General features: G+C 43.7%; 4 protein-coding genes across 14 annotated transcripts in view; 2 read left to right on the top strand and 2 right to left on the bottom strand.

Annotated features, from left to right (window-relative positions):
- The window catches only part of gtpbp2b (GTP binding protein 2b), a 13,842-nt gene extending 10,507 nt beyond the window's left edge, over positions 1–3,335 (top strand). For both annotated transcript variants that reach the window (XM_044189351.1, XM_044189350.1), the window contains exons 11-12: positions 74–238; positions 324–3,335. In XM_044189351.1, coding sequence (XP_044045286.1) covers positions 74–238; positions 324–518 — 360 coding nt within the window. In that variant the 3' untranslated portion in view covers positions 519–3,335. The remainder of the gene's footprint in view (positions 1–73; positions 239–323) is intronic.
- The window catches only part of LOC122873028 (NACHT, LRR and PYD domains-containing protein 12-like), a 1,034,258-nt gene that overhangs the window by 330,546 nt on the left and 693,428 nt on the right, over positions 1–10,284 (bottom strand). The gene's annotated exons all lie outside the window — the stretch shown is intronic.
- Positions 1–10,284, top strand: part of LOC122873033 (NACHT, LRR and PYD domains-containing protein 3-like) — a 573,599-nt gene that overhangs the window by 162,917 nt on the left and 400,398 nt on the right. The gene's annotated exons all lie outside the window — the stretch shown is intronic.
- LOC122873035 (apoptosis-stimulating of p53 protein 2-like) overlaps positions 2,456–10,284 on the bottom strand; it is a 36,149-nt gene continuing 28,320 nt past the window's right edge. For all 4 annotated transcript variants that reach the window (XM_044189310.1, XM_044189311.1, XM_044189309.1 and 1 more), the window contains 6 exons: positions 8,690–9,468; positions 8,415–8,552; positions 7,708–7,841; positions 7,160–7,326; positions 5,852–6,051; positions 2,456–4,856 (listed from right to left, as the gene is read on the bottom strand). In XM_044189310.1, the coding sequence (XP_044045245.1) occupies positions 4,815–4,856; positions 5,852–6,051; positions 7,160–7,326; positions 7,708–7,841; positions 8,415–8,552; positions 8,690–9,468 (1,460 nt within the window). In that variant the 3' untranslated portion in view covers positions 2,456–4,814. The remainder of the gene's footprint in view (positions 4,857–5,851; positions 6,052–7,159; positions 7,327–7,707; positions 7,842–8,414; positions 8,553–8,689; positions 9,469–10,284) is intronic.

The raw sequence follows: 10,284 nt of genomic DNA, 5'->3' as shown, positions 1-10,284 counted from the left end.
GCGGCCTGTAAAGCAGAAACCTCTCCTGATGCACGAGCGTGTGATGACAGTGGCGTCTGATTGGTTGTTGCAGGGCATGGTGATGGTCAGCCCCAAGATGAACCCGACCATCTGCTGTCAGTTCGAAGCCGCCATCGTCCTTCTCTTCCACGCTAAGACCTTCCGCCGGGGGTCACAGGTCACCGTGCACGTCGGCAACGTCAGGCAGACGGCCACTGTGGAGTGCCTTCACGGGAAGGTCGGTGTGTAGATTATATCAGGTTTGTGATCGGTCCGCCATCTTGTGGCTGCTTGTATGTAACTCCGACTCTCTGCTGCCGCAGGACGAGCTGCGTACAGGCGAGAGAGCCGTGGTTCGCTTCCGCTTCATCAAACACCCCGAGTACCTGCGGCTGGGCGCCAAGCTGCTCTTCAGGGAGGGCGTCACCAAAGGCATCGGCCACGTCACCCGCCTGCTGCCCCCCTCCCAGAACCACGACCAGAACCAGAACCACGACCAGAACCTGCAGGAGCATTAAAGACCTCCTTCCCCCATCGCAGCGGCGACAGATGTTGAGCTCCGTGAGAACTTTGTCTGGACAGACGTCATCGACGCACATCTGATCGGGTTTACTCTCCCGCCACATGTCGGCGTATTAATCCGCCTGTCCAGGATCTATAGTTCTGTCCTCATTCGCTCCCGCTGTGATGTCAGAGAGTCCATCATCATCATCTTCCTCCCAGCAGACGTCCGCGTCTTCAGTTAAAGCCGGCTGACCTCAGCGGATTTAAGCCCGGACGGTTAATCTGATGTCGTGCCACCGTTTGAAGAGGCTCCTTTTTCTCGGCGGTCGTGAGAAGACGGCGGGATTATTTTTGGGGGGATTTGAGGAATGGTTTTAAAGCGCTGCTTCAGACCGCTGCCCTCTCTGCTCCGCCCAAACATCTCTGCACACTCAGACTGAACGGGACATTTGAGGAGGGGGATTATTTACAGGAGGAGTTTCAGCAGTCTGAGGTGGATTTCTTGATATTTTTGTCTGCTCATCAAACATTTAGGACCATAATGTTTTTTATTTGCTTGTTTCAGCCCATAAATTTCAAGTCGTGAAAGTTTTATATCACTGCTGAGTTTCCACGGAGCGCGGTGAAGGTCAAGGGTCATTTTTTTTGACAGTTTGTGTGGACAAACAAGACGTATAATAACGTAAGTTATTGTAGGAGTATGAAATATAGTTAAAGGTGTTTTTTTATACAGCGGGTAAAGCTACATCTATTTTCATTATCAGTTAATCTGTTAAATATTTTGGCTTAATTAATCATTTGGTCGGCAAAATTTCAGAAAATAGTGAAAAATGTCCATCTCAGTTCCCCACAGTCCGAGGTGACGTCTTCAAACGTCCGAAACCCAAAGACCGTCTGTTCACAATCATATGAAACAGAGAAAAGCAGCTAATCCTCACACTGGAGAAACTGAAGCCAGAGAATGAGGAGTTTTTGATTGATGAGTGATTTAGGATTTATGAAGGTTTCTGTCAATTAATTTTCTGTTGATCAACTAATCGGCTAATCGTTTCAGGACTAGTTTCAGGCTAACTGCATGATGTCTGAGAGAGATGTGGAGAAACTTCTGACTTTGCCTGTTAAACACAGCGTTGAGCTGTCTGACGTCCCTTAAACATGACAGATTGTGTAACATTATGCTAGTTTGTGTGCTCAAACTTACCTGAAGGTATGAATTACTAATTCGTGGATTCGTTTCTGGAGTCGAAATAAACCCCCATTTTTAATTCTCACGTAAGAGTTCAACTTTGGCGAAATGTGACACGTGAGCGTGACGCCAACGACCAACAGCAATCCGTCTCGACAGTTCAAGAAACGGAGATCTAGAGTCCAGAATGGAGGACGCTGTCATATTAGCTGTGTTACACCATCCTGCTCTGCTGGACTATAAACTGCTCCAAAACTAAAAGTCAGTGCAACAAATACGTCTCTTCAGTAAACTGTGATAACGTTTTGTCCCGAGAGCAACCGAGCTAGCTGGCTTGCTAACTGCCAGTTGGAAAGTGGGCTATTGTGGCTAGCTAGCATGTTAGCTTATCCTCCAGCACTCTGCATTTCACGAAGACACGTTGATGAATGTCGCTTCATTTGAGATCTCGCATCACTAACGTGTGCGTGGGATTTATTCATTGGAGATAAATTAATAATTTGTGCTCACAAGTTAAAAAGAAAATGACTCTTGACTCCTCCGGGACTCCGTACACACCACCAGAGTTTAGACTGATTTGACTGGACGGGATTATATTGCTCTAGTTTTTTATGCCGCAATCTGAAAAAACACCAGCTCGTTCTGTGATTCTTTGTTCTTTTGCACTTTATTCACTGTTAATCATTCTGATGAATCCCTTCTGCCCGGTCAGCGTGGCTCTGGATCACGTACAGAAACCAGTTGACATTTGTTTTGTTTTTTTCCCCAATTCAACCTGGCATTGATTAGCAGTCCAGCAAGATGCCTGATGTTGGTACATTTTGTTTGTGGCTGCTCAGTCGGTCGAATCAAAATCAGCAACTTTGACACACAATAAACCACAATTTTGGAGGCTGATGTATTGATGAAGTATTGGAGGAAGCTGTTGGCTTCACTGGCTCTTTGCTTTTCAGATAAAAGATAAATCATTATGTAAATGTGTTTTGGACAAAACGCGTTGGTTTTCTCACTTAACAGCCGCACAGTTTGTTGAGATTGACGTCGTCGGTTCAGCTTTTTAACTCGAGTTGCTTTTGAAATGTTGACGCCTGTACATTCAGTATCTGCAGTTACAAACGACATCATCTTGGTTTCCAGTTTGTTCTGACTATCCGTTCATGTTTAACGATGATATAAAAAGTTTGTAGGTTTGATGTACCAGGCAGCTTTTTGCAGCTAAACATAACCCGCATGCTCTTTGACTGGCAGAAAAAAACCCTCTAATCTTCTCATTTAAACTATGAAATATGTATCCAGTGTTGAAACAGTTTCTAATTTTATTTTTTTGAGGTTCTGTGCAATTGTAAACCTAAATATCGAATGTACTTTCCATGGATCCTGTGTAGCATTTCAAATTGCTTACTGTTCAAATGGAGTTGCCGTTGACTTTGCACTTTGTATTCTGATTCTGCATGCGTGTTGAGATCTGCAGCGTCGGAGCTCTGCTGATTCTGCAGAACGACGCTGAGCTGAGAGGTCAAAGCGTGAGACCGTCTGACACAAACGCTACAGCTGAACATTTAAACATCGAAGAGTGGATTTATAAGTTTGTTTTTCCTGACCGTCCCTCTAGCTAATAAATAAACTGTTAAAGTGAAAAATGAAACGGCATTCCTCGTTATTTTAACTTGTTTCTATTTTTGCAGGAAGTGGAACATCCTGGTCTCCATCTTCCCCAGAGTCATGTCTGTGTGCCCAGTACAGAGATAAGGTCCAGGATGTGTTTAGCTTAGCTTAGCACAAAGACTGGAAGCAGGTGGAAACTGCTAGCCTACCTCCATTAAAAGTGAACTGATTTATAGATAGCTTTGGAATTGATTTGAGCTGATCGGGCTTTTATTTTGGAAAATGTAATAATCTGAACCTAAATGCTGAGTTTTCACATTTCAGGGTTTTATAATGAAGCCCTCAGTTTCAACACTGGACAGGCCGTTATGGGATTTTAAATTTAAAATTTTCACTGTACGATATATCTGCTGATGTGGATTATCGTTTTTTTTTTTTTTAATTTTAAGAACTGAATGAAACATGACACAAAATCTGGTTCTGAATTTACTTTTTAATCTTAAAAAATGACAAACTGCTTTGTAGCATAACAGGGCCTCTTGTAAATAAACAAAAAGAAAAACCTTTCATACTCTTTAAAAACAAGAGCTTTTCCTTAAATATATCCTGTATGTGTTTGGGGAACATTAGAACATTAATGACATAAATATCAGACTAAACATTATCAAACGGCAGCCTGTTCACACTGGGCTGAGGCTGAGCTGGATTTGATCAAAAAACAAGAACTGGCTACAATTTATTTAAAAAAAAAAAAAAAAAAATAATAATAATAATAATAACTTTGGGAGCCCCCAAAGAAACAAAAGATATTTTTTTATCTTAAAAAAAATAAATAAATGTGGTGCCTTTGGGGCTCCGTACAATACCAGTACTTAAGTACATAAAAATGAACTTTAAGATACACCCCACATCTGGTACAACACCTTCTAAATGTGTGTTTTGTTATAATTCCAATATTTGCTACATTTGTTGAAACTAGTGGATGTTGTAACAAAATCAAGGGATTGTACCTTGAAATACTTTAATAATGACAAAACAAAGATAGTGGCCTTGTGGTTCCAACCTTTGGGACTTTGGTCGCATGTCGTACCCCATCTTTCGCTCCCTACGTTACTTGTCTTTATGTCAAATGTCACTATTCAATAAAATAAAAGAATAAAAAAAAAAAAAAGAATTACAAGATGAACCCAAAAGAATGGTCACATTTTGTTTTGGAGCTCTGTTGGAGGCTATCAAAGGAAAAGGCCACCGATCTGACTCATCGGCATCTGCTGATACATTTTGGTAAAGTGATAATCTGTTCATTTTACCAGTTTCTTCTTCCGTCTCTCCAGCTGTTCATTGTGACATTCTTTGTGCTGAGGTTGAAAAACCAAACAGGTCCAATGGCAGTTCAGAAAACACCCGTCTCTTTTTTTAACAACAACCTCTGATATTTTGAGTCCAGAGGTTTATTCGTCTGCTGCTCCTCCTCCTCCTAAGAACATTTTGGTCTCTTGAAGGATTTGTCAGCCGTCGGTTAAGCCAGGCTCCTCTGCCGCGGCTTGATCCTCAGATACAGCTGGGAAACAAAAGGGGAAAGAGTTTCTCATTAACACCATCAATGAGAACACCATTAAAATTAAAATACTGAAACTTCTTACATAAGACTGTTGAGTAACAGGATTCTCAGAGCTGATATTAAAACTGATTAAAACAGATGAGATTTAGGGACAACTGGAAGAAACGGCAGACTGACGCCGGCGGGGTCGACGGTTCAATTCCCCGTGTAGCTCGATGAACAGAGCGGGACGTCTTCCTTTGAAATATACATGATGACTGTTGCAGCAGATTTAACACTTTATTTTATGGTTCCACAGTTTCCACATTATTTCCTAGAAAGGAATTGATACATAACTAATTTCATGGAGAAAAAAATGTAATTTGGTAATAATTACAGGGAAAATGGAGACAGGGTTCAACTGGTGCACATCCAATTAATTCCTTTTGATTGGTAGTGTAACCTTTTACTAATACATACAATTCAACAAATATGGAGAATAAAGCTTTTAACAAACAAATTAATATTTACAAGGGTTTAAGATTGAATGAATCTCTATCAATTTATTCCAGTCATTACAATTTTAGCAGTTTTTTCATCGACATTTCTATGGAAATAAACACTTGTAAACTCTACAACTATGTAACTACTGTATAATTTTGTGACTTGACATGTGCACAGTCTCAGAAAATTGCCTCTATTTTCTAAATTAGTACTAAATGACAAGTATTTCCAAGAAGCATCCTAGGAAATTAGTGAGAAATTATAAGACCCGCAAAATTAAGCGTTACCGTTAACTATCCATCATAAGGGCGTGGCCGCAGGAAATTCTTTTGCGCCTCTTCGTTTAAATATTTGGTTCCAGGAGCTTGGTGATATAGTGACTACTCACATGGCTAGTTGGTGAAAAACTGCAGATGGTAAGATAACCGCTAACATGCTAGCCAGCAGGAAACATGCGAGCGCTAGTTGGTCAACAGCTCTGTCAGCTCTTAAACTTGGCATAGTCAGCTCACCCCCAGCAGGTTGCGGGGGATGTAGCCCTCACGGTCACCACATCTTGCCCACCACCACTCCGTCTCCGCCTCGTCCTCCCGTCTCAGCACCGTCATGCAGTCGCCCTCGCTGAAGCCGAGCTCGTCGTCGCTCTGAGGCTCGTAGTCCCACAAGGCGTACACCACTCCACGGTTCATCACGCCCATCTTCTCCTGAACGCCTGTCAGGACACAAACAGAGAGGAAGAACAATTTAAAAACTGGATCATCTCAACAAAATCACAGTCAGTGTAGACTAAAACCTGTAATAAAGTGTATTATTTTGTCAGACCAAAAGTTAGGCCCATGAAACCCCCTTAAGGACCCCGAAACACTCTCAGGGACCCCAGGAACTTCTGTATGTACCCACATTACTTCCTTGGGACTCCTCAATGACCCCTGAAACCTTCAGTGTTTCTTAAAATACCAATTGGAACCCACGAATCATCATCATAGACAAACAATATCCCATAAACATCCCTTAAATCTGAAACAGAAGTCCTGGAGATCAGCACTGTTCCTATCCTTATTTGAATTCAGTTTTAGTGCCTCCCTGCTTTTGCAAGGTTTTCCCTTAACCCCTTGAAGAACCCTTTGGACTTTGTTGTGGAGCTCTCAAAACCTATCTAGAATCTATCAACCTTCCCATGGACCCATGAAACCTCCTTGATAACACATGAAACCTTGTAAAGTAAGCCTGGAACAACCAAAAAAAACTCTCAAGAACCCCTTAAACCTCTATGTGCTATTACTTCCTCAGTGGCCTTGGATCCCCTGAACATCTCCCGAAATTCCCCGGGAAAATCCCTCATGTCTTCCAAAACTCCTTCTTAGAGCATGAGAGCTCCTTAAGGAATCCTGAAACCTCCGCAAGGACCCCCAACTCTTGATCAACGATCCTGAAAGACTAAACTGAGGCCTAAAACTCCCTGAGTACAGTTGAAACACCCTCAGAGATCCCTAAAACTTTTACGTGGACCCCTGTAATTTCAATAGGATCACTTGGACCTCATCAATAGTCCCTGGAAGCCCCTCACGTCCCCCAAAAAAAAAAAAAAAAAAAAAAAAAAAAAAACTCTGGAGCATCCTCTTGGTCTTCCTGAACTCTCTCAAGGACCTCCAAAGTCCCCTAATGGATTATGGAACCTCCCCATTGACCCCTGGAACTTAATAAAACCCCATCAGGGACCACCCCAACCTCCTTGTGGACTTTGAAGTTCTGTTTGATGTTAACATGTTACATAACCATTTTGAAAATGCTACAGTGTGAAACATTGTGTTTTGTCTCACCGTAGAGGAACTGGGAGCACTGGGCGTAGCCGTCCTCCATCTCCTCACATTTGTCGGCAGCTGTCTGCATATCGCTGTAAGTGGTGGCGAACACTGCTGCTCCCGACTCCACCAGGAACTTACAGACCTGAACATTGTTACAGGAGGCAGCACAGTGGAGGGGAGTCCTGGAGACGAAGAGAGAGGGAGGAGAAAGATTTGAAAGGATTGTTCAAACTGATTAGCCTGATCCCAGACGTCTGGATCACCGCCCGCATCTCAGCTTTGTTCGGTGATTCAAATAGATCCGCTGTTGTGCAAACTGACAACTGTTTTCTTGGTTGGAAAAACAACCAAGCCAATCAGAGCGTTGTAGGAGGGATTAATAATGGGGACGCCACCTTCCTACATAGCTAGCTACCTAGTTACATCCATGAAAAATAGCAACAGAAAGATGGCCAAAAATGGTGACAAGCACAAATGTTATCAGTTGTACAGGCTGTTTTAAGTTGATTTACAGAAATAATAACTCTTAAATAAACCGTGATGTTATTCTGGTTCAAACTCACCAGCCATCGCTGTCGGCAGCGTTGGCGTTGACACCGAACTGAACCAGAAACTTGACAATCTCGGTGTGGCCGGCGCAGACGGCGTTGTGCAGCGCCGTGATGCCCTCATCGTTCGGCATGCTGGGGTCGTCCACCTGCAGGACGGACATGTGATCACGTGTTTTTCATATAATCTGGAGTCAAACTGTTGATTTCAAGCATTTCATACCAATATTCAACAGCTTTTAGGATGAAAACTCAAAAGCTCAAAATGTTCCAAATACTCCCCGTAGTCACATTAATCTCAATTACAATGCTAACACTATAAATCTAAATACACATAATAGCAGATTTGAAATGTCACATTCGGGTAGCACTACCAGAAAAACACAACCTGTGACTAAATTAACAGCACATTAATACAGCATTAATGCACCAACCAAAAACCAACACTTCATACCTCTCACATTGCATCCACTTTGTTTAGCTGCGGTTCAAGAGCTGTAGCACTTTTTTATATAATGATAATTGATCAAATCAAAGATTTAAGGAACGTATTGCATCTTTTTTGCTGTCCTAAATGCAGCACTTCACAGAGATCACTTTGTCCTTGAATACTACCATACATGTGCATCTGTGAAAATTTTATTTGTAAGTGTCTCTGAGTTGTAAGGTAACTCTCTCCCTGCTGGATCTACAGAGTAAGACCAGACAGTGGTGTGACTCACGTCGTAGATGACCCTCTGGACGAGGTCATACTCGCCCTCCAGAGACGAGTCCAGCAGCAGGGCCAGAGGGTTGAACTTGACCCGCATGCTGTGGTTGATCCGCTCCGAACCGGCTTTACTGAGGATTGACCTCTTACCCTGAGATACAGAACAGGAGAGTGAGGAAGTAAGAAAGTTTTGTTTTTTTAGCATTTCGGTGAAGTGACTCTTTAAATAAGCAAAGCATCAACCAGAATCTATATATTGTTTTAAACTGTTACACAGTTAACACCCACCGGGGGCACTGTGACCTGTCCGGTGACCTCCGGCGGCTGCAGGTTGAGGGCGTCATCTCCTTGCTCCCCTTCTCCACATGTAGGGTAAGGTGGGGGCGGGTAGGGGGGGAACTCGTCTGCAAAGTAGTCCTTGGGGACAGAGGCGGACGGACACACCACCTCCTCCTCCTTGTCCTCTGGAGGGGGGGGCAGTGAGCAGCAGGAGGCAGGGTCTGGGATGGGTAAGCGGGGAGGCAGAGGGGGCGGGGTCAGGCTGTCCTCTGGGCTCTCAGTGAGAGGCTGGTTGAAGCCCGCTCCGGTGTTGTCGTCGAGCCTGGACATTACATCCGCACTGCCCGCCCCGTCCTCGTGAATGCCAGGCTGAACATACATCCCTGCTGGACCGACTGTCTCCATGGGGATGGTTTCCATGGCAGCCAGAGTGGTTTTCTGATAGAGCAGCTTCTGGATGTTTGGTCCGGCCGGGCCCTCTGGCTCTGTGATGGAGCTGCGTTTCTTCAGGGGCCGGGGGGCGTGGTGTAGCCGGCGGCGTAGGGCCTCCAGGTCAGCGTCGCTGGGGTTCCTGTGAGGGTTGGACAGGAAGGGGAGGAGCTTTGTTGGGCTGAGCGGCCGTGGGGTGGCGCATTCTGCTGTCTCTGCTCCGACACCTTCGCCGTTACCCAGGCAACCGTTGTCAACCTCGCTCCCGTCAGTCACACAAGACCCAGAATTCATGATGCCGCTGTCTGAGCCGACAGACTGCTGCCCACTGCAAGCTGGGAGAACTGGTTTCCCATACACTGTGAGGGGGCAGAGACGCTGAAGTCAGAGGCAACAAAACCAACATCTGTTTTAAAGATGAATCGATTCGTCAATAATCAGCAACTATTTTGATAATCGTTTGGGTCATTTCTCAAGCAGAAATGCCAAACACTCTGCTTCCAGCTCCTCCAATATGAAGATGTTCTGATCTTCTTTAATCTTGTATGAACATAAACTGAATATCTTTGTGTTTTGAACTGAGAAAATAATCACAATAGTATAACATTCTGAGGAGTGGTAGTAGTGCTAACAGTGTTAGCAACAGGCTGTTAATCTTAATCTTTTCTATGAAAATAAATGCTTATTGGTGACTGTGACTAAATGTTTAAAACTTTTGCGAACACATGCAGCAAAGTGCAGACCACACCTTAAAGGTCCAGTATGTAACATTTAGGAGGAGCTATCAGTAGAAATGGAATATAATATTCATAAGTATGTTTTCGTTAGTGTAGAATCACCTGAAAAAAAGAATTGTTGTGTTTTCATTGCCTTAGAATAAGACGTTTATATCTACAGAGGGAGCGGGTCCCCTTCCACGGAGGTCGCCATGTTGCACCACCATGTTTCTACAGTAGCCCAGAACAGACAAACCAATCATTGGCTCTAGATAGGGCGAGTTTCAGGGCCACTGTAGTTTCTCCTACACGCTTGGAAGGGGAGGGTGAGGCGAGCGGTATTCAAATGGTTGCAGTCTGCAATTTCACCACTAGATGGCACTAAATCCTCCACACTGGACCTTTAAAAACAATTTTGCCTGATGAAAATGTATTCATAATGAAATAATAAATAAATAA

This window comes from Siniperca chuatsi, linkage group LG3 (assembly GCF_020085105.1).
Source record: "Siniperca chuatsi isolate FFG_IHB_CAS linkage group LG3, ASM2008510v1, whole genome shotgun sequence".
NCBI lineage: Eukaryota > Metazoa > Chordata > Actinopteri > Centrarchiformes > Sinipercidae > Siniperca > Siniperca chuatsi.
The sequence above is the reverse complement of the archived record's forward strand: the minus strand, read 5'-3'. Positions and strand labels throughout refer to the sequence as shown.